General features: G+C 33.0%; 5 protein-coding genes across 5 annotated transcripts; 2 read left to right on the top strand and 3 right to left on the bottom strand.

The window, feature by feature from the left end:
- The first annotated feature begins 2,437 nt into the window (after positions 1-2,437).
- Positions 2,438-4,803, top strand: LOC108464589 (zinc finger CCCH domain-containing protein 12-like). The gene is made up of 2 exons (XM_017764954.2): positions 2,438-3,910; positions 4,318-4,803. Exons 1-2 carry the CDS (start codon positions 3,172-3,174, stop codon positions 4,587-4,589), a joined length of 1,011 nt encoding a protein of 336 aa, XP_017620443.1. The 5' UTR covers positions 2,438-3,171; the 3' UTR covers positions 4,590-4,803.
- Positions 4,804-4,937: 134 nt separating this feature from the next.
- LOC108464590 (RING-H2 finger protein ATL29-like) lies at positions 4,938-6,230 on the top strand. Its single transcript, XM_017764955.2, has one exon. It carries the CDS (start codon positions 5,164-5,166, stop codon positions 6,037-6,039), a length of 876 nt encoding a protein of 291 aa, XP_017620444.1. The 5' UTR covers positions 4,938-5,163; the 3' UTR covers positions 6,040-6,230.
- Positions 6,231-6,351: 121 nt separating this feature from the next.
- On the bottom strand, positions 6,352-7,628 carry LOC108463172 (E3 ubiquitin-protein ligase Os04g0590900-like). Its single transcript, XM_017763118.2, has one exon. The coding sequence runs from the start codon at positions 7,418-7,420 to the stop codon at positions 6,485-6,487; it is 936 nt and encodes a 311-aa protein (XP_017618607.1). The 5' UTR covers positions 7,421-7,628; the 3' UTR covers positions 6,352-6,484.
- Positions 7,629-9,298: 1,670 nt separating this feature from the next.
- On the bottom strand, positions 9,299-16,070 carry LOC108461896 (33 kDa ribonucleoprotein, chloroplastic-like). Its single transcript, XM_017761873.2, has 4 exons — positions 15,625-16,070; positions 15,415-15,513; positions 10,006-10,296; positions 9,299-9,670 (listed from the first exon to the last, which is right to left on the bottom strand). Exons 1-4 carry the CDS (start codon positions 15,982-15,984, stop codon positions 9,557-9,559), a joined length of 864 nt encoding a protein of 287 aa, XP_017617362.1. The 5' UTR covers positions 15,985-16,070; the 3' UTR covers positions 9,299-9,556.
- A 4,437-nt stretch (positions 16,071-20,507) lies between these two features.
- On the bottom strand, positions 20,508-22,060 carry LOC108461730 (protein RGF1 INDUCIBLE TRANSCRIPTION FACTOR 1-like). The gene is made up of 4 exons (XM_017761653.2): positions 21,862-22,060; positions 21,571-21,768; positions 21,183-21,398; positions 20,508-21,102 (listed from the first exon to the last, which is right to left on the bottom strand). Exons 1-4 carry the CDS (start codon positions 21,862-21,864, stop codon positions 20,881-20,883), a joined length of 639 nt encoding a protein of 212 aa, XP_017617142.1. The 5' UTR covers positions 21,865-22,060; the 3' UTR covers positions 20,508-20,880.
- Positions 22,061-22,547: the final 487 nt, after the last annotated feature.

Raw genomic sequence — 22,547 nt, 5'->3', positions numbered from 1 at the left:
AAAAAATTCGATTTCACCGTCAATTTTTTAAAAAAGTTCAATTATTTTTAATCAAAATACTAATTAAAAGATTGAGTTTTTAAATATGACACTTAATAATATAATTTACGTGTACTTTATTATAATTATTTTAAATTTTATATACTTTTAATTTTATTTTAAATATTTTTATAAATTTTAAATTATTTATTAATATATTATCCAAGATAAATAATTTTATATTAATATAAAATACAAATAAATTATCATATTAACATTTTTAACGCTTTAGTAAATATTCGTTTCTATTTTGATGTGTTAATATGTAAAGAGATGCAACCATAATGTAGGAACATAAATATTTTATGCCATGTTTTAAGTAATTAATTAATTTATATTTATATTATATAATTATATTTTTATAATTTTTAGTTAGTAAAGAACAACATAAAAGTGAAATAATGTTAAAATAACTCAAAAGCGAAATAAAAAGTTTAATTAAATTTATTATTTTATTTAAACTAATAAATAATTATACTTAAAATACTCATCTTAAAAACATTTTAATTTTAATTTAAAACATTTATTTCAATAAATATTATAAAACCACGTTGCAAATGAAATGTAATATAAAGTCCAATCTCAGCCCAAATCACAATCCCTTCCTAAAACTTGCCTTGCCGTGGGCTTAAGCCTACTTGGTTTATTTTATTTATTAGGAGTAAATATAAAAATTGGAATTTTTCTTAATGAAAAAAAAAAAAAAAGAGGAAAGAAAAAGCTGTTTTTGTTAAAAGAATTCGAGGGGTTGAGTAAGCAAGTTTGGGTATCTTTTAGTTGATTTGAAAGTTGAAAATTTGGATAGTCAAACTCTTTAATTATAATCTTTGGTGAATGTAGGTTTATAAGAGTTTATTGAGCTAAAACCTCCAAAATAAAAAGCGCTCAGATAAACAATTTTTTTCAACAACTGATTGAGAATGAGATATGAAATGACATATCTAACCACGCTTACTCAAAAAATACTCCTTATATCTCGTGCCCGTAAACCTAATAGGGGTGTCAAGATACCAGTAGCCTTCATTTTCTTATTTTCACTTTCACCTTTTCAAAGTAAATCTAAAAAAAAAAAAAAAAAACTCTACCGTGAATCTATAAAAATCAACATTGTCACGAGAAATTTTTAATCGAGCCCATTCATCATTTAATTGAAATACGTTATTTGACAAATTTATTCAGAGTATGACATAATTATCAACTGGTTTACAAACTAAGAACATGATATAATTTATCACTAACAATATAATTTATAATTATATTGATACACTATTAATATTTATCATTTTCTACAAAGGTTAATATTTGCAATTAAGGAACTTAAGAAATTTATTTGTTTAAAATCTCAAAATTATTCACTAATTAATTTCCACAATGGATGTTTTGATTCATTTGTAATAGTGTTTTGTTTCATAATTTCACCCAATAAATACTAAAGTATTATAAACAAATAAATAATTAACAAAAAATGTGTCATGCATTTATGTATCATTTTACATATATCAAGTTTCAAATATCAATTAAGTTTTATTAAACACTTTTGAATAAACAATTAATAAAATCAGTTAATCAAACCAATTTAGCAATTAGCCAATTGTCAAATTATTTGTATGTAAATATTGATTAATATGGATGTTGTAATAAATGATATAATCACAACGAGAATACCAAAAGGAGTTATTCGTGTTCAAGCAAGTTTCAACAATACAATTGTTACTGTTACAGATGTATGTCGTTGGGTAATCTCTTAGTCCTCCGCCTATACTTGTGGATTCAAGCTTACAAGAAGGGGGACCCCTTTTTGCTGCTTAAACTGCAGCGAAAAATGCTATTCGAGCAGTAGTAGACCAAGGTATGCAACGAGCATAAGTTGTGATAAAATGTCTTGGTCTCGGAAGAGATGCAGCATTACGAGCTATTTGTAAAAATGATATACTATTAAGTTTCGTATGAAATGTTACCCCTATGCCACATAAATTTCAAGAGAAATAAATAATTCAACTTAAATAATGAATACATACTTAAATTTAATAGTCATTAATTTAAAACAAAGGGATTTGTTTTTGTAAAATACCTAAAAATAATAAAATAATCCATCTCCACTTCAATATATTCAAAAATATTGTGAAATACCTAAAACAAAGAAATTAATAACTTCTATTAAGAAATTGAAGGTTTAATTAAATATTTTAAAAATATTGTGAGATGGATAAAATTTTCAAAAACTTTAAAAATACTTAATTAAAATTTTCAAAAAATTAAAAGGCTTAAAGTTCACAAAATATTTCATCCAATCCAAATTGGATTTATATAAACTCAGTATGAAATCCAAAGGAAATACTTTTGTTATTTTTACTGAACTACGATATAATTCAAGTGATGTACTTTAATTTTCCACGAAAATCGGCACGAGAAAAAAAAAAATCTTTTCTTGAATTGTCTGAGAGAGAAAAATCAATCACTTTTAAGATAAGAAAAGGACAAAAAACTACACACTCAGGAAAAAAAAAAATGGGAAGGTAAGCAACAAGTTTACGCATGGTTTCTTTGGCAGTATCAACACTGTTTATCTCTTCTCCAAACTTGCAGTGAGACAGTTCAACAAATTTTCAATCTTTTTCTCCAGAAAAAAAATAAGAAAAAGAAATATCTGAAAAAAAATTATTTTGTGTGCTTTGTTGATTTTCTTTTGTTTATGATCTTTAAAAGTACAAATTATCTCTAAATTTCATTCCACATATAAAAGATATATCTATTTCTGTATTTTTCCCACTTTCATTATCCTTAACAAATAATATATTTTTCCAACATGTCTAGACTATTTGTTTTTTTAATTTTAAGGTCGTAGATCTAAATCCAAATCTTTCAACTAAAATTTCCTTTTTCTTCGTTTGTATCTTTGTTTGATCTGTTGTGTTGTCGTCTTGAATATTTTTTGAAATTTTTAGTTCAAATTTAGGTTCTTTAGATGTATACTAAAATACCCATTTCTCAAATCTCTAGGAATCTCACTTTTTAACTTAAATTTTTCTTCCATTTTCATGTAATTTTAGTTTCTGGGTAGTTTCCTCTTCCATGTTTCTTACTTAATTTAGGGTTTTCTTGAAAAAAAAAATTCCTTTCTTTTTTCTACTCATGGATTACAGTAGAGAGAACGTAGTTCATGTAATTCCGACAAATGATAATTGGGTCCCGAATTCAAGTGACCCATCAGTTTGGGCAACAGAAGAAGATTATCGTGTTTGGAACAACCAAGAAACCTCCACCGACACGCTTCTTTCCAATTCCGACCAGGCACCGAACAAGAAACCAAGAAATTCCCAGGATTTAAACACTAGGTCCAGAGCCATAGGCAAGATGTTCTTCAAGACCAAGCTTTGTTGCAAGTTCAAAGCCGGGACTTGTCCTTACATTTCGAATTGCAACTTCGCTCACAGCACAGAAGAGCTCCGCCGTCCACCTCCTAACTGGCAAGAAATCGTGGCCGCACACGAAGAAGAGAAAGGGATCCTGTCGGAGCCGAGGGAAGAATTTCAAATCCCATCTTTAGGGTCTACCAGTTTCTCAGGAGAAACACAGAGGTCATATAAAGGAAGGCATTGCAAGAAGTTCTATTCGGAGGAAGGGTGTCCTTACGGTGATAATTGCACCTTTTTGCACGACGAGCAGTCCAAGAATAGAGAGAGTGTAGCTATAAGTTTGGGTCCCGGAGGGTACGGTGGTGGTGGCGCCGGCGGAGGAGGAAATGGTGGTGGTGGTGGGAATGGATCAAATGCAAAGCCGTCTAATTGGAAGACAAGGATTTGTAATAAGTGGGAACTTACTGGTTATTGCCCTTTTGGAAATAAATGCCATTTTGCTCATGGAGCTGCAGGTATGGTTTTATCGATTGCTTGGTTTGCCATTTTCATATAGATTATGGAAAGTATTTATGGGTTTCGATTGTTCGTAATTGGTATTAGTTATTCAGTTAAAAGAAACTAGCATTTAGCAAGGAACAGGATTACTTTTCTTCAATTGTTATGAGTATACAGGGATTGTTTGTTTGGTGGGTATGCTATTGTATACCTAAATGATATTTGAGATTACTGTGGTAGTATGCAATAATTTGTTAAAGCAATCCTCATTTGCAGAACTTTGATCTTTTACTTATGATTTAGCTTAAACCGATGTGTGGGGTGATGCAAACCAGATTAGATGTGTGTGTGTTTTTTCCAGCGTATATAGGGTTATTTTGCTGTGTGTCAAGGATGAATGTATACATATTTCTTCTTATTGCAGAACTACACCGATACAGAGGGGGCCTTGGTGATGCAGAAACTAAGGATACTAATGCTACCCTGCCCGACTCGAAGCAAGGTGGAGGAATGCCTTTGAGAACTCCTTCAGACCCCGCGGCGGCGTCAGTTCCCCAACTTCCGGTTTCAGACGTTTACCACTCACAAAGGACATCGATTGTACTCCAAAGGCCGGGGCAAAGAACTCTTCAGAAATGGAAAGGTCCAGATAAAATCAGTCTAATATATGGTGACTGGATCGATGATATTCAATAAACTCATTTCTTTCGAGTACCGTGACCCAGGACGGTAAACAGCCTTTCTTCGGGGACAATGAATAGTCGATAGGGTCGTGCACGTAGGCCGTGGGGGGTAATCTTTTTTTCTTTTTTTTCTTTTGCTCATTTCATTTCAAAGTCTTTAATGGATCCTTTAGCTTATGTACGAGGGATTTTATTGAATGGCTATAGACTTTGCCCTTGTTATCAAATACCCTTTTTATTTCATTATTTTTGTTTTTTTCTTTAAAAAATTGATCTAATTGGTGTGCAACAAATAGTAAAGAGATCAAGGGCTGATATTAAATTAATCACAAAATGGTCCACATCATATTTTCACCGAGGAGGACTCGTTCAATAGCCAAAAATATGATGCATTACCAAGCATTAACTTTCCAAATTAAGCTTACCAATTTTTCATACTCCAAAAACACTTTGACAATGTCGCCTTGCTTTTCTCTTCCCTCTCAACACAACAAAGAAGAAGAATCTATCTCGTTTTTTCTTTCATCAATGCGAAAATACTCGGCCGGAACCATCTATACTCCGGCCACCAATACCCAGTTTATTCAATGTCGACGTCGACGTTTTCTAGTCATGCGCAAGGACCCTCGTCAACTGCCAGCCCGCCATTGGCGATAATTATATCAGTAATTTTGCTTGTTTTGTTTGCCTTTGGTTTTCTTACCATATTCTTTTGTAGGTGCATCCTGCAAAACCTTGTTAGTATGTGGAGTCGACGGCAGAATCCTTCAGGTGCCGTCGATGCTGCCGCAGGTGCAGATATGAGTAATGGCCTCGATCCAGAACTAATACAAGCTTTCCCCACGTTTTATTATTCCACTGTCAAAGAGTTTCGCCGCGAAAAATACGGCCTAGAATGCGCTATTTGCTTAGGAGAGTTCAACGATAACGATATGCTTCGACTTTTGACAATTTGTTGTCATGTTTTCCATAAAGAATGCGTTGATCTATGGCTTGAATCGCATAAAACTTGTCCGTTTTGTCGCGGGGAGCTAGACGAGCCTAGGCAGTCGTTAGACAAATCACCTATGATTGGCCGTAGCAATTCCATGCATGAAATCGGAGCAAGCCGAAGTCCATTACAAGATGCTGTTTGCATCGACATTAGAGAAGATGACGATGACAAGGACACTGTTGGTGAGCGAGAAAATGAAGCACAAACATCTTCTAATACAAGACAAGAACACCGTAGGATCCAAAAATTTTCGAGATGGAATTCAACCGGCCACTCCATACCTAGGACTAGAGAAGAGGATAGATATACTTTGAGATTGCCTGAACATATCAAAAAACAATTTGTAAGGGGACACAAGATTGCAAAAAGTTGTATTACCTTTGGTGAATTCACAAGCCCTTCCGACTACCGGAATCAAGGCTCCGGTAAACCATCGGAGACACTCCAAGGAGACATCGATAAAGTTTAAGTTTTTAGGAACTTTTTTTTTCTTTTATTCTCACAAAAGCTCAATTTTGATATTATGTTAGGAAAATTCTTAATAGAGTTTATATTACAAGTAATATGTGACAATATTTTTCAGTTCTTATCGTTTTTTTTCTCACAAGAATTTTTATTAATTTGAATTGAGAGAACCGAAATATACTTTATTTTTTCAAATTTAAAGTCTCCGCCCATGATATTCATGCACAGTATATTAAATGTGGAAGAAAATTGTGAACAACTTAAACGTGTTTTTCTTTTTTATGATCTAATCAATGAAGCAGAGGCAAATGACAGATAGATAATAAAAAAAGCATTGAGATATCTTTTGATTTTCACAGGATGACAGTGATACAAAATCTCTCTTTATCTCTAGATGATTATACTGCTATGAATATGATTGGATTATGTAAAAAGGGTTTGCTTTAGATTTATAAGGGAATAGAAGGATCTCTTGATCTTCCTTGGTTAGCAAGAAAGAATCTACCACTCGAAAAGGATCGCTTCATTGCAACAGGGTTCATCACACAGTGCAAGACCCTCGTTTTATTGCTATTCTTACTGGCTTCTGTGGATTGTTTCGATGATCCAGCGATAACCGATGCAAACTGGCACGCTTCGTCTTGATTCATAAGCAAAATATCAGCAACTGAAAGTTGGGTTTGATGTAAATGATCCATGGAAACTGATCTTCTCATATGCTGATGACCTTCGTCTCGAATCTCGATCACGGCGTTCCTTCCTTGAGCGTTGCCTACATCATTTGCGGCGGCTGCTACGTTTTCGTCCTGCGAAAGTTCATTGCTGGGAGGGGGTTCCGTCACCGGTGGAGCGCTAACAAAGGTTATACTAGCACGGCACAGAGGGCAATTCGAATGAGAACTAAGCCATGCATCAATGCAATGGACATGGAAAGCATGGCTGCATTTAGGCAAGAGCCTTAAACTTTCGTCTTGTTGGAACTCGTTGAGGCAAACGGAGCAATCCGTTCCTTCGACCGAGTTATCGCCCTTTCTGTATTTGCAAACCGTAATGGAGTTGATGAGAGCCTCATCCAAACCGGTAGATGAAGCCTGCCATGGCTCATGAGTAGATGGGTTGTGATTGTCGTCCAACATTTCACCACCACTTCCATGAACCTCTCTCCTCCTCACATTTTTCCCACAATATTTATATATTATGGTATAGTAACTTAGTAGAATAAAAGCACAGGCTAAAATGCCAATGATTGTAATCATAAGAGGGGAGAAATTAGAGGCTGAATCATCATGAGGGAATCCCATAGGAGGTGGAGGAGAGAAGACGATATAACACCATTGTGGACAATACAAGCTACAAAAACCTTGAGAACAGTCTTTGGTGTTCATGTATGGCACCCAGGTTTTTTTTTCTAGGGAAACAAACAGACCCCTTAACAACAAAGACAAAAGCTGGAAGATAGCCCTTTAGATCGATTAGAGAAACCACAGGAAAATAGGATGGTCTAATAAGGATGAAACTAATGCTTTTCCAATTGGACACTACATGTGCAAAAGAGTGCTAACACAGAACAGAGTGCATGGCAATGAAGGGCGCCTCCTTAAATGCATTTCTTCAAGACATAAAAAAGAGTGCTAAAAGCAGCCAAAGCCCAAAGGGGCTGACATGGAAAGCAACATAAGGACAAGAAAGAAAAACATCAAGAGAGGAATACTAAGAGTGTTCTCTTTTGCTTCGTTATTTTTTATCTTTCTTTTTCCTTTTTCTTTAGCTATCTTGTGTGTGACTTTTCATTCCTTGCATTGCAATAAACAATACTAACAAGTGTTAGGTGTAGTGTAAGTTTTTACATTAAGAGTCGAATTATATTTTGTGCATCTACTAAAAAAATAACAAATTAATCTCTATTTGTTAGATTAAATAGTAAACAGATTGTTTTGTCAAAAAAATTATCCATTTCTATTATTAAAAACTGGTCCCTATACATCGACACGAGATACATGTGACACACTATGTGTAATTGTTTGGTTTTTCTATCAACCACACTAGTTTTTAACAACAGAAATTAATGAAAATTTTAATTAAAATGACCAAATTACTTTTTGATTTAATATATAATGACTAATTTACTCTTTTTTTTTAGTAAAGGGGACAAAATATAATCTGATTACTAGTACACAGACTTTCATGATACTTTTACCGAATTCAAACACTAGAGATAACCTTATTCGAAAAGATATTTATAAGCCTCAAAAAGATTAAATTTCATAAATACCTTAATCATATATTAAGAACAGAATTTAAGATAAATTTATTATCCTTACGATTGAAGCAAAGGACTTTAGAGATTTTCCCTACTAAGAACAAAAAAAAGAAAGGCTTAAACACAAGCCAAGCACCTATAGAATGTTTAATCAAGTGACAATTATTTTCTAGGATAATGAAATGACTTACTTTATTGCAGGGCAAAGTTGTTGTCAAAACTTTAAAATATATGCAGTGGATCAATGGATTGGGCAGTTTTTAGTCAAATGAAGAAGCTTTATTGAGTCAAGTGCTATGACCAAGAAACCCTCTTTCTCTCTAACCAAACAGCATAGTTGTGTTACCTTTTCTCTTCTTTTCATTCCTACTTTTTTTTTTTTCAGTGCTCTCTATCTCTCTCCCCAGAATCAGTCCAATAGTCTAAACCCCTTAGTGACCTATTAACTTTAATGATCTTTTTTTGCACATTCCAAAGACCCATTTAGATAAAGTATGAGAATGAGATCATGATATGTTTAATCGATTCTGGTAAACATGATCATAACAAGAATAATGCTAACTAATAACACGGTAATAATTACCCATTTAGAATATAGATATCTTTTAAGCATTGGCACATTCCACCCAGATATATTATTTGAATTTTAAGTAAATATAGATTAAGAATATATTAAGAGAATTTTTTTTACTTAATTTTGTTAATTAGACTCATTTTGATACTTGAAAGCCTTGAAATTATATTCGAAGATATAACTTGTCAAACTGAACATTAAGCCTATAACATTTGGATCCTCAGCTAGGTAACTAGGTTTGCTTTGATTTTAGTACTTTTTTTATCCACTTTGATACTCAAACTTGACAACTAAGTTTATTTTGATTTCTGAATTTAGGTTCTATCAGTGATGTGATCATATCATCAAAGTTTTACATTTTTCCAAGTTTAGAGACCAGAATGGACTTGATTGCTAAGTTCAAATACCAAAATAGACATAACTACCAAGTTTAGGACCAAAAGTTTACATTAATCCTTTTAATAATCACCAGAGATATAACATAATTCCCATCCAAATGAATTGAATGCATGTAATATAAATAATAAGTTACACGAAAATTTATCAAGACACAAATAAAAAGAAAATGTAAACATTTAAAGACCACCTGTATAGGCATGTGACAAAACTTTCTAGCTTAAAGTCTCATTTTTGTACACTAATCTCAGAATGATGGAAAGATGAGGTCCAAGTGAACTCAATGCTGATCTAAGCCTCTTCATTTTGATCATCAGGCTCATCCTTTTCCTCTTTCTTTTCACCTCCAGATTCATCATCTTTCCTTTCACTGAATTTTAAACGTATTGGTCGGTCCATCAATTCCTGAAAATAGAAACAGAACAACGAGTTCATTCAAACCGTTTCGTTTTAACAATTATTACAGTCATGCTGACGACGAAGTTACAAAAAATCGAGCAAGAATCATAAAAAGGAGACAATTGAGTGAAGGGAACATCAAACTTATGTCCAAGGCAATTTTATCATACAAAAGAGTTCTACACAAATCACCATCATAAGCCTTAAAACCAGTTTATTTAGCCTGGTAATCATCATATTAGCCATGCATTATGGGCTTTATGATAGTGCCTTCCAAACACAAGCAGAAACGCATAGTGAAAATATATATATACGTGTGTGTATAAATTAAATTTGATTACCTTCCCATCTAGAGTAGAAACAGCAGCTTCAGCTTCCTCCATTGTGGCAAAAGAAACAAAGCCATACCCGGCAGACTGTCCCGACGGGTTAGAAAAAACAACCCTAACTGAAACCGGATTAAAGGCAGAGAAAAATTCTCTGAGGTGAATAGACCTAACTTTCCAAGCAAGATTAGAGACATAAAGCTTATGGCGTGTCTCACGGGAAGGAACGATTGGCTCCGAAGATGGCGGCGAAGGTTTCTTCAGTCTCCTTGAAAACTCTACCCTAATAATTCTCCCCGACACTTCCTGCACCATGAATCATTACTTAAAATATGCATAGTGAGATGATCGAATAATGTGTTCTTCCTTTTTGATATATAAATTTCAGCTCCATGCCTCCATCATGAGCTCATATACAAGGAGGGTAAGTGATAACCCCTCAAACATTTCAAACCAACAATGAACAATCTGTTAGAATTAAGTGACCCAAATTCTTATTTAAATAAAATACGATGGAAAATAAAATAAAAGTAAAATCCATATAGAACTAGACTTCTTTTATTTTATTTTAGAATAAGGTTTTAAACCTTATTAAACTCCATCTATTTTATATTGATTAGGATAAGGTGTTTCAATCCTACTAGAATATGGCTTTGCAAGCCTATAAATAGACATAGTCTATTCCTCTTGTATTTGTGTAAAAATTTTTCGACATAGTGAATTTTCTTCTCCTCCGCCTGTGGTTTTTTTTTCCGAAAGGATTTCCACGTAAAATTTATGTGTTCTTTATTTTTATTTATTTTATTCTATTTTATTTTTCACAAATTGGTATCGAGCTTAGGGTTATTCATCTCGATCACGGTAATGGCGTCTTTGAAGTATGAAATTCATTGTTGGATCGCAACACCGATTTGCGTTGTGGCAAATTAAGATGCAAGCGATTCTTGCAGATGGATCTAGAGGATGCCTGCTAGGATAGATAAGATGCCTTCGACATTAACGGATGAAGAGAAGAAGCGTAAGGATCGAAAGGCATTAACACAATTACATCTGCATTTGTCCAACGAAATTTTGCGGGATGTGATGAAAGAGAAAGCTGCATTGCATTATGGAAGAGGCTAGAACAAATATGTATGTCGAAAACTCTAACAAGCAAGTTGCATATGAAGCGGCGTCTTTATGCTCATCGTTTGGAGGAAGGTGCGTCGTACGAACACTTAACGGTGTTTAAAGAAATTCTCTCAAACTTGGAGGCCATGGAGGTTCGAGATGATAAGGAAGATCTAGGGTTGATTCTACTTTGTTCGTTGCCCGTCTTATTCAACCTTTAGAGACACGATTTTATATAGCCGCGAGTCTCTCACGGTTGATGAGGTTTATGATTCTTTAACCTCGTATGATAAGATGAAGCATCTTGTGGTTAAACCCAACTCTCGGGGAGAGGGTCTCATTGTTCGTGGGAGACAAGACCTAATGTTGATGATGATCGTGGTAGAACACGAGAACGGAATCCTCGTGGTAAATCTAAGGGTAGATCGAAATCTTCAAGCAGAGGTAAAACTTGCAACTTCGCAAGAAGAAAGGGCACATTAAATCTGAGTGCTATAAGCTACAAAATAAGATTAAAAGGAGGCTGCGAATCAAAAGGAAAACAACGGAAAATTTGGTGAAGGCGATGTTGTAGAAGACTACGTGATGGTGAACTTCTAGTTGCTTCATCAATGATTCTAAAGTGGCGAGGAGTGGATACTTGATTCAGTTGCACCTTCCACATGAGTCCCAATCGGGATTGGTTTACAACTTATGAAACGATGTCTGAAGGTGTTGTTTTGATGGGAAATAATGCTTCATGTAAAATCGCGGTGTTGGAACAATTAAAGTTAAGATGTTTGATGGAGTTGTCGAACACTTAGTGACGTGCGGCATGTTCGAATTGAAAAGAAATTTAATTTCGTTGAGTACTCTTGATTCAAAAGTGCAGATACACAATGAAAGTGGGGTTTTAAAGATTTCAAAGGGTCCTTGTTGTGATGAAAGGGCAAAGAAAGATTGCCAAGTTATATGTTTCTGAGGTTCTCTTATTCTTGGTGATCAATTGTCGCTTCTCTTCCTTGTCGATGATGATATTACTAAACTTTGGCATATCGCCTAGGGCATATGAGTGAGAATGGCATGGCGAATTAAGCAAAGAGGACTTCTTAATGGGCAAGGAATTTGCAAACCGAATTTCTGTGAGCCTTGTGTTTTGGGAAGCAAAAGAGAGTTCGATTCACTAGAGGAATCCATAACACGAAGGAAGCGTTGGAGTATATCCATTACGATCCGTGGGGCCGTCCGAGTGCCTTCGAGAGGTGGAGCTAATTATATGCTAACCTTTATTGATGATTTTTCCGAGAAAAGTTTGGGCGTTCTTCACGAAGCGAAAAGCGATGTGTTTTCCACATTTAAGTCTTGGAAAATTATGATTGAAAAAGCAGACGGAAAACAGATAAAATACCTCCGTCATGCACAATGGCTTAGAGTTACATTACGATGAGTTTAATAGATTGTGCAAGTCGAAGGGATCATGAGACACTTGACGATTCGTCATACTCCACAAAAAAGCGGCGTTGCGAGCGAATGAACGAGCGATCATGGAGAAGGTTCGATGTATGTTGTCAAATGCCAACTTACAAGTCATTTTGGGCGAAGCGACTCTCTCTGCATGTTTTTGATCAACCGATCTCCATCCGTTGCCATTGAGAAAAAGACTCCACAAGAGGTATGGTCCGGTAATCCCGCTAATTATTCGATTTAAAGATTTTGGGTGTCCTGCGTATGCTCATGTTGATAATGGAAAATTGGAACCGAGATCCATTAAATCGTTTTCTTGGTTATAAAGTGGTGTAAAGGCTATAAGTTATGGTGTCTGAAAATAGAAAAGTTGTGATTAGCGAGAGATGTTGTTTTGATGAAACCTGCTATGCTACCTAACTTATCTCTTAAAGACTCTTCCAATAAAGAAAACCAAAAGCGGTGGAGCATCGTTAATACGAATCAACTCCTCAAGCCAAGACAAAAATTGAGAATAGAGTTGCTTCTTCACCGCAATACTCTATCGCCAAAAACAGACAAGAAGAAATTAAACCTCCAAAGAAGTATCCGAGGTTGATCTAGTTGCTTATGCTTTAAATGTGGTGAAGATATAGATGCGAATCAAGAGCCATTTAATTATTACGAGGCGATTAGTGTGAAGACTCGAAAAAGTGGATGTTTGCTATGCAAGAGGAGATGGAATCACTCCACAAAAAGCAAACATGGGATCTTGTAAAACTTCCTAAAGGTAAAAAGGCATTCGTTGTAAATGGGTGTTTAAAAGAAAGAAGGACTCAGGGAGTTGAAGAACCGGATATAAAGCAAGGCTTGTTGCAAAGGGTTACTGATCAAATTCGAGTGGACTTCATGATTTGTTCTCTCCAGGTTGTTAAGCATAGTTCGATTCGAGCTTTGCTTGGTATTGTTGCCATGCATGATTTGGAGCTTGAGCGGTTAGATGTAAAAGCGCATTTTGCATGGAGAACTTGAGGAAGATATTTACATGCAACAACGGAGGGTTTTATAGTCTCGAAAAAGAGGACTATGTTTGCTTCTTTGAAAAAGTCCCTTTACGGTTTGAAACAGATCACCAAGACAATGGTACAAGAGGTTTGATTCCTTTATGACTTCTCATGATTTCAAAAGAAGTAGTTTTGACAGGTTGTGTCTACTTTAAGAAAAAGCGGTGATGGTTCTTTTGTGTATCTACTTCTTTATGTTGATGACATGTTGATAGCAACAAAAGATAAAGAGAGATAAAAAGGTTAAAGCCCAACTAAGTGAAGAATTTGAGATGAAAGATTTAGGACCAAAGAAAGAAGATACTTGGTATGGAGATTCTCGAGATAGAAAAGCAAGTAAATTGTACCTAAGTCGGAAGGGTACATTGAGAAAATTCTTTGCGAGTTCAATATGCAGAGTGCTAAGCTCGTTAGTACTCCTTTAGCGACCATTTCGGACTTTCATCTACCTTATCTCCTCAATCGATAATGAGATTGAGTACATATCACATGTTCCATACTCTAGTGCGATGGGATCTCTCATGTATGCTATGGTTTGTTCACGTCCGATTTATCATATGCGATCGGTCAGATTAGCGATACATGGCGAATCTGGTAAAGAACAACGGAAAGCGATTCGATGGATTTTAAGATACTTACGAGGCACTACTAATGTTTGCTTACAGTTTGGAAGAACTAAAGATGGAGTTATAGGGTATGTTGATCTTGATTTTCTTTGGAGACCTTGATAGAAGAAGATCTCTCACGAGTTACGTCTTTACAATCGGAGGTTGTGCAATTAGTTGGAAAGCCACTTTGCAAACTACGATCGCTTTGTCTACCACCGAAAGTGAGTACATGGCGATTCATGAGGCTTGTAAAGAAGCTATTTGGTTGAAGGACTATTTAGTGAACTCAATGAAGACCTTCAAATCAAGACAAGATTTTGTGACGGTCAGTGCCATCTTTCTTACAAAAGATCAAATGTTTCATGAGAGAACAAAACACATTGATATTCGGTATCATTTTGTTCGTGATATTATTGCTCGTGGTGATATTGTTGTGAGCAAAATTAGCACTCATGAAAATCCTGCAGATATGATGACTAAGTCACTTCCTATAACCAAGTTTGAGCATTGCTTAGACTTGGTTGGTGTTCATTGTTGAAGTTAAACCCTTAAGGGTTTTTTGGAAGAGGTGAAGAACTTGTTTATTGAAAGTTCGCGATAAAGAACTTGTTCATTGAGAATTTGTGTCAAGGTGGAGATTGTTAGAATTAAGTGACCCAAATTCTTATTTAAATAAAATACGATGGAAAATAAAATAAAAGTAAAATCCATATAGAACTAGACTTCTTTTATTTTATTTTAGAATAAGGTTTTAAACCTTATTAAACTCCATCTATTTTATATTGATTAGGATAAGGTGTTTCAATCCTACTAGAATATGGCTTTGCAAGCCTATAAATAGACATAGTCTATTCCTCTTGTATTTGTGTAAAATTTTTCGACATAGTGAATTTTCTTCTCCTCTTGCTGTGGTTTTTTTCCGAAAGGGTTTCCACGTAAAATTTATGTGTTTTTATTTTATTTATTTTATTCTATTTTATTTTTCACACAATCCAATGACACAGGCTCAAACTGAGTTCAAATGTATCTCTCTCAATTAAAAGAAAAACAGAGGCTAGCTAATTCACAGGACATAATTGAATATCATTAAAAATGACAAGCATTTAGTCCAATCTAACAATCAAAGTGTGTAAAAAAAGATAGGAAACAAAATACCCTTTATTCAAACAGACCAAGCAAAAGAGTAAATAAATTTAAAATGAAGAAAAAGAGAAACTTACAAGAGAATCGAGTTTATCGATAGCAGCCTGAGCTTCCTCACCAGAAGCCATTGTGACAAATGCGAAGTTCCTACTTCTCCCATCTTTTTGCTTTATGATCTAAAATGGAATCCGCAAAGCAAACCAAAAAAAAAAAACCGTAATGTAAATAATTTTAATTTGCTTTGGCAAAAGGAGGAAACTTTAGCTTTATAGAGAAGGGCGTATAACCTCAACGTCTTTAACAGTCCCACATTGGCCAAAGAGGTCTTTGATATCAGCAACCGTATAAGACCAAGGCAAATTCAACACAAAAAGCTTCCTTTTCACATTTGATTTCTGGGTTTTATCTGTTTCAGCTTCTAAGCTCACCTCTTGCAGTGTAGAGCAGAGTTGAAAACTCAATTTCTTTTGGGTGCTGATTAATGGCGAGATGGAGATATTGTGGGAAAGTAAAGGAGTAGACTTGGAAATGTGGGAAGTTAAGGAAGAGAGTCTACTGGGTTTGGCATATAAGAGGAATTTAGAGGAAGAAGAAGAAGAAGGGTAACATGAAAAGGATAGTGCTGCTATTGCTTCAACAGTGGCCATTGTTTTTTGAGCTCTGGTTCACAGCGAAAGCAAAGATTTGAGGCTTCGTTTATGGTGGAAAATACCTCCACATACAATTGACGTGGACTGTGGATAAGACTCGGAGGAGCCATTGGAGATTTGGGCTTCATTGTTTCATCATAAACTCAATGTAACAGCAATAGGCCCAAATCTCTAAAACTAGACTAACTCATTTTTGTTTGCAATTTTCAGCTAAATTAATCTCAAAGCCCAATCTCTACTGTTAAAACTTAGAATCCTTATATCGGTGCAAATTGTAGAAAAAAAAAAGGTAAAAGTATCATGGAGGTCCTTGTACTAGGAGTCTGGTTGCATTTTTCTCCCCCTACTTAAAATTGGGTAAATTAGTCCCTATACATTAGATCAAAAAGTAAATTAGTCATTTCTATAAAAATTTTCGTCCACTTGTATTGTTAAAAACTAGAATAGATAACCGAATAAACAAACAATGACATGTGACAAGTCATGTGTACCTCATGCTAACGTACGAGAACCAAATTTTAACAATAGAAATGGATGCTTTTTTTAACATAAGGACTAATTTGCTCTTTGATCTAATTTATAGGGACTAATTTGTCTTTTTTTTAGTAGAAAGAGAAAAATGCAATTTAACTCCTAATAAAATAGCCTAATGGTACTTTTACCATATTAGATGTGGTGGACATGGTTTTTGAAACAATTGATAGTTAAATCCGTTAGATTATCGATTTTCGATACAATTGTCATCCGATTTCAATTAAATTTATAATTAAAATTTATGAAAATTTTAAAATATACATTAATAATTTAACCACCAATTTAATCAATTTTATCTTTTTCAATCTATTCATATTGATTTAGGAATCTCCATATTACTTTGAACAAATGTATAGTAAATTTCAATAAATATAGCAATGAATTACACCCTTCTGTGCCCTTATGGAATGATGCAAAAGTGAAATAATTTTGTATTAATTAAAATAAAGAAGAAATTGATTTCCAATCCTAGCCACACACATTCAACGACAGGCTTTATTTAGAAGCCAATTTTATAATCATAAGATAATCAGGGTTTGAAATGGACATGCACCCAAATTTCACAGACACAGACACAAAAAAAACAAGTTGGCTTACCTAAATCAAGGTGTTTAACATCAAAATTAATATTAACAACGTGAAAACATCATGATAGTATTATAATAGCTAATATCATTTACATATATTATAAATTATAACACCCTTAAATTTCTCACTTAACCATAATGAAGAAGAAGTATTTCAACATTAATTTTATTATAAATTTTTATTATATTTGTTCTTTTTTTGTTATTTCAGCGTATTCAAATTCACGTTTCTTTATACTGATAACAATACCAATACCAATCAAACTAATACCTAATCGGCATAATGAAGAAGTTATTAATCTTATACAATATTTTTTAATTAATAACTTGTTGGTATTTGTACCTTTAATTAAAATCAGGACTATAATTTAATATCATGATAGTATTATAATAATAGTAGCTAATCTCTTGCAGGTTCAGGTAATTGATTAGATAATTCCAGAAACCCTTGTGCACTGAAGTCCTAAAGTGCCAACACAAAAGCTAAAAAGCCTTGAAAATCCAAATAATGAAGAACAAAGGACTGTTCAGTGTTCCAGAAAATCATATACAATTCCAAAAGGGGTTCCATTTTTATAGGGTTGTGTTCCATATCAACCCTAGCCAGGGTTAAAGATGATGAGGGATTGCATCACAAACAACTTTGGCATTTCTGGCATGTCGATCCGTTCTTATCCACTTAATCAACTTGCATAACATTATTTTAATTGTCTTAGCTACAATCTAATATTTACCCTAATTCATGTCTTTGTCTTCAGCAACTTGGTTTTGGTAATGGATAATCTATACGACTTACTCACGTCAGTATAAAACTATTATTCCCATAATTCAACCCTAATATTATGTTTTATATATATATTAATACAAACAATATTTCTATATTGATATGATAAAAATATTAAATTAATTTAAAATTTTACATATATATAACAAATACACAACATATGTATTGTAATTTATTTTCTTTTTTATCTGTCGTAATTAAATATTTAATTGAAATAAGGGTTTCTGGCTTTTACAAAGCAAATCAAGCCATTGATCATCATTGACTTCATTGCATACGATTACATGAGAAAATTAATTAGGTAATATTTTGGTGAATTCATACACGGCGAAATTTAATTTAATGCACGAATCAATGTGAAGGAATACGATGCTAAATGGACCTACAATTTGGAAAATTAAAAAGAAAATCATATATAGTGTGCGCATGATAAATATGATAGATACATTTTTGCTAGCCAATAAGCCTCAAATTAGATAAAGATATTATTGAACTCTAAATGACATCATGGCTTAGACAAAGTTGAACAATGGCGGGTCCATCTCCATAATCACTTATAGAAACACCCAATTTCATTATTGCATTAAAAGGGCACTAATAGCATCACACATCATGCATTTCGTGTGTTCAATAGAAAAGCTCGTCAAGTTACTTTATAGTCACTTTTGATCTATTTTTTGAGATATGGATAAATAATATAAAATAAAAGGAAAATAAATTATTAATAATTTTAAAAATTTATAATATGATTATTGAACTATTAAAAAAAGTTTTTATTTAAGTTTTAAGTAACGATTCGGCGATTGACATAGTGGATTGGTACCCATCAATAAGTAGAAAAACATATATTAATAGATTCAAGTTAATTTGATTATCTATGTTGAAGATCGAAAAAGAAGCTGTTTGAATTTTAGTTCACAAATTCATGACATTCAAAGATGTTTCATGAAAAAAATTGCATTGTGGAAGAGAAGGGGAAGGAAATCTTTCAATTGGTACAAGCAATATAAATAGAAAAAGTCATACAACAACGATTTTAACAAATCTAATTACTTAATTAAAAACTTTTAAATAATTTAATAATTATTTTGTAATTTCTTAAAATAGAATGACTAATATATTAATTTATTAATTATTTAATAATTTAAGAGTAATTTACCTTAAAATAAAAGAGGTATGGAGATTTCATATCAAAACCAACATGGATCGAATCAAAACTCAAAAGAAAAAAGTTGGTCAAGTGATATTAACCCCATTCACCACTTGCTTTTAAGCTTTTTTTTTTTTTTTCCTTCTCGTCAATGATGTGATTATCCTACAATGCCTCCACCCACAATCACTAATAAAATATATTTTTTATGTTTATATATTAGAATATACCTGTTGTCTTCTTGTTGAAGACAAGACAATAGTACTGATACCTGGGGTTCAAATACAATTGTTGATTAATTGAGTTATCCATTTAGAATTTAAGAAAATTTGAGTAAAAAAATTAGGCTTGAAAAATAGGTTTGAACTTAAACATTTAAGATTGAGCCTGATTCAATCTATTTTAAATTTATAATATTTTATATTATGCTATTTTTATATATTATGTAATTTATAATAGATTAAAAATAAATATATATTAAATATATAATATTATTTTAATGTAAATATTAAAATAATGTTAAGATAATTATATTAAAAATTTAATAAAATAATTATTAATACTAAAATAAAATAATTACTTTAAAAATATTTAAAATATAATATTAAGTGACTTAAAATGAATTTAAATTCATTTTTTATAAAAATTAATAAATTTAAATAAAATTTTAAACTCATATCTAAGTAAACTTTAAATAAACATAAAATATATTAATTTAATATTTAAACTACACTATAACCATCTCTAAGTTCAAATGTCTAAAACATGAAAGTAAATGCTTTTGAAGTTACTTTGATTTATAGATGAATATGTACTGGATATGTATAAATAATATTTGAAAATGTTATTATGCAATTTTCTTTTCTTTTTTGAAAAATATGCGATTTTCATTTCATTAATTTTATTTCAAAATTTTTTATAAAAGAAATACTAAACCAAATCGCCTTTCAGACACATATCCCTTAAGAAAGACACATTGACACATAACTAGGGACAAGAGGCAGCTGACCCACTTTGCTGATTCCGAGAATCAGGACATCCGTTACCCCCAACTACATCCCATTGCGACTTGGACACGTGCGCCTTTTTTTTTTTTTCCTTAAATAAATTTAATGATATTGTGCCGGTTCACTCCAACGGCAAAACGTCGTAGTAGTATTAGGATAACCGTCATGTAAGTTGCCTGAAAAGATTAGAAGAGTCTGTTCCCTCTTGCCCTGATGTCTATAGGCTTACAAAAGTACAATCTTAATCAGTATCGATGAATCACATGACATTTATATATTGATTTCAAACTCTTTTATAATTTAATCAATTTATCTATATCAAGAATTTGATACAAAATTATGTAAATTTAAGTTGGTTTACATAATTTTGAGCTCAGTCAATGGGGTTTGACTTAAAAAATGGGATATGGATAAAACAAAATTAAAAATCTTCAATAAATAAGCAGACAAAATACGGCTTCTTTAGATTAGAACTCAAAATTCATATATAGGCAAAAGATATAAACACTCCCTTGGAAAAGGAGTACAATACATGATGTTTTCCCTGTCTTTCACATTGCTCTTAGTCTTCTTGCCCTAAAACCAGAAAGACCCTATTTACAATTTAGCATTTGCCAAAAACTTATGTCTATAGTCACTCACTTAGAAAAGCTGGCTCATTATCATTATTACTATTTCCACTTCTATATTTTGCTTCTCCTATATATATATATATATCATATAATATACATAATAGTAGAGAGAGGTATGTATGGCGTAACACTAATACTAACACTAACAGGGTAAATATAAAAGGATATAAGCCACTATCTTTTATGGCATTTCTTTGGCTTAATATTCTATGATTAATCCTCCCATTGGTGCTCTGTGGGGAATCCCTTTTCTTCGTTTGGCAGTTCGAGTTGGAGGTGGTGTTGATGGTCTAAAGCTCTGCACTTTGTTGTTAATCTTCTCATGGCAACTGCTACTGTATGAATCCTCAGAGTCTAATGCTGCCATGTTCATACCTGGCTGCCTTTTCTTCTTGTGGAAATTCTTTGATGTTCCAACAATCTGCATACACAACCAACACTTATTTCCCTTATCCTACAATTTCTCACCTAGAAAAAAGAGGAGGGAAAATATATATATACCTTGCAGCCAAGAGAGCAGAAACGGAAGGAATCGACAAGGCTGCGATCACAGACCTCACAAGTGTTGGTAACACCTTTTCCTGGCCTGGGTTGTGGCCTTTCATTAAGAAAAACGATCTTAGCACTGTTGATTATATAAGTTTGGACTCCAGATATGTCTAGGTATTTTTGTATCTCAGATACTCTTATCACATCATGGTATGAAGACCTCCTTATCTGTTAACAAAACAGAGAAAGTGCCGAGAAAATTTAGTCAATGCCTGTTTGGATGCTGAGAAAATTAATAAAGATGCTTGTAAAAAGTACAAACTCAAAATGAAAAAAAAGGGTAAATAGTATTTGGCAAAACTTGAACCATGAAAGCAATTTAAAGGGAAAATTACTGAACCTGGATATAACGATGATCCTTGTGATAAGCTAAGCAGAAAGAACAGAGAGCGCCATTAACGCAATCCAAGCAGAACATATTGCATTCACTCTTGTGAAAATCAACATGATGTTTACACTGAACAAAGAACTGTTCTTTCAGCAAAGGTTTCAACCATGGCGGCCACCTGTTATCTTCTTCATCAGGCCCACCAGCTCCCTAAACAAACAATACCATTCCAATTAATCACACATAACAATGAGGGGGAAAAATGAGTAAAAGCTTAATAGAGAATGTTCAAAAAAAAAATACCATTATCCTTCTGTTCTTGGGCTTGATTTCACGAACAGTGGTTTCTTTATTTTCGATCGCCAGCTTGAACTAATTTACAAAGGAAACTCAAGAAAAAAAGAGTGGATGCTCTGTTTTTGTTTTTTGGTTTTGAGTGAGAGATTTCGGGAGAGAACTAAAATGTAAAAACAGAGAAGGGGAGGTATGTCGTTCTTATCTAAATAAAAAGAAGTCCACACCGAACCTAAGTCCGAAGCTAAAGCCTGGATGTGTTGGGTGCATGGAACCTGCCTCCTTTTTTTTTTTTTAAAGGAATTTCATTTTCAAACTTGCCCTCATCATATTATTTTTCTTTTATTTTTCTGTAATTATTTGTGGGTTAATATATATTTTTTATTTTGGTACTTAAATTTAACAATTTAATTTATTTTGTTCATTTCACTTAAAAAATATAAAAGATTGATGATATAGTATTGACACTCTAAAATTATTTCATATCATCACTTAAAAATAATAAACTAAATGACGTAGCATAATTTCAGAATCACATAATTAAATTTTTATATTTTCTCGAATTTAAGAATTTAAATAAATTAATTTACAAAAATTTACAAGTTTTAATGTAAAATTGCATTTTTTTATCTTATGAAAGATTATTTTAATGCTTTGATTGCGTCAACATTGGCAATTGATTCAAAGTAGTGCTT

Source organism: Gossypium arboreum, chromosome 11, assembly GCF_025698485.1.
Source record: "Gossypium arboreum isolate Shixiya-1 chromosome 11, ASM2569848v2, whole genome shotgun sequence".
Classification (NCBI taxonomy): domain Eukaryota; kingdom Viridiplantae; phylum Streptophyta; class Magnoliopsida; order Malvales; family Malvaceae; genus Gossypium; species Gossypium arboreum.
This window is presented reverse-complemented; position numbering and strand designations above follow the sequence as displayed.

Excerpts from the sequence above, each read along its gene's own strand:
- LOC108461730 (XM_017761653.2), bottom strand. Across the intron at positions 21,399-21,570 it reads AGGATCATCGTTATATCCAG|ATAAGGAGGTCTTCATACCA; the intron begins GTTCAGTAATTT and ends TTTTGTTAACAG. Across the intron at positions 21,103-21,182 it reads TCTGCTCTCTTGGCTGCAAG|ATTGTTGGAACATCAAAGAA; the intron begins GTATATATATAT and ends TTGTGTATGCAG.
- LOC108464589 (XM_017764954.2), top strand. The coding sequence starts at position 3,172 with ATGGATTACAGTAGAGAGAACGTAGTTCATGTAATTCCGACAAATGAT. Across the intron at positions 3,911-4,317 it reads TTTTGCTCATGGAGCTGCAG|AACTACACCGATACAGAGGG; the intron begins GTATGGTTTTAT and ends TTCTTATTGCAG.
- LOC108461896 (XM_017761873.2), bottom strand. The coding sequence starts at position 15,984 with ATGGCCACTGTTGAAGCAATAGCAGCACTATCCTTTTCATGTTACCCT. Across the intron at positions 15,514-15,624 it reads GGACTGTTAAAGACGTTGAG|ATCATAAAGCAAAAAGATGG; the intron begins GTTATACGCCCT and ends ATTCCATTTTAG. Across the intron at positions 9,671-10,005 it reads TTTCTACTCTAGATGGGAAG|GAATTGATGGACCGACCAAT; the intron begins GTAATCAAATTT and ends TTCTATTTTCAG.
- LOC108464590 (XM_017764955.2), top strand. The coding sequence starts at position 5,164 with ATGTCGACGTCGACGTTTTCTAGTCATGCGCAAGGACCCTCGTCAACT.
- LOC108463172 (XM_017763118.2), bottom strand. The coding sequence starts at position 7,420 with ATGAACACCAAAGACTGTTCTCAAGGTTTTTGTAGCTTGTATTGTCCA.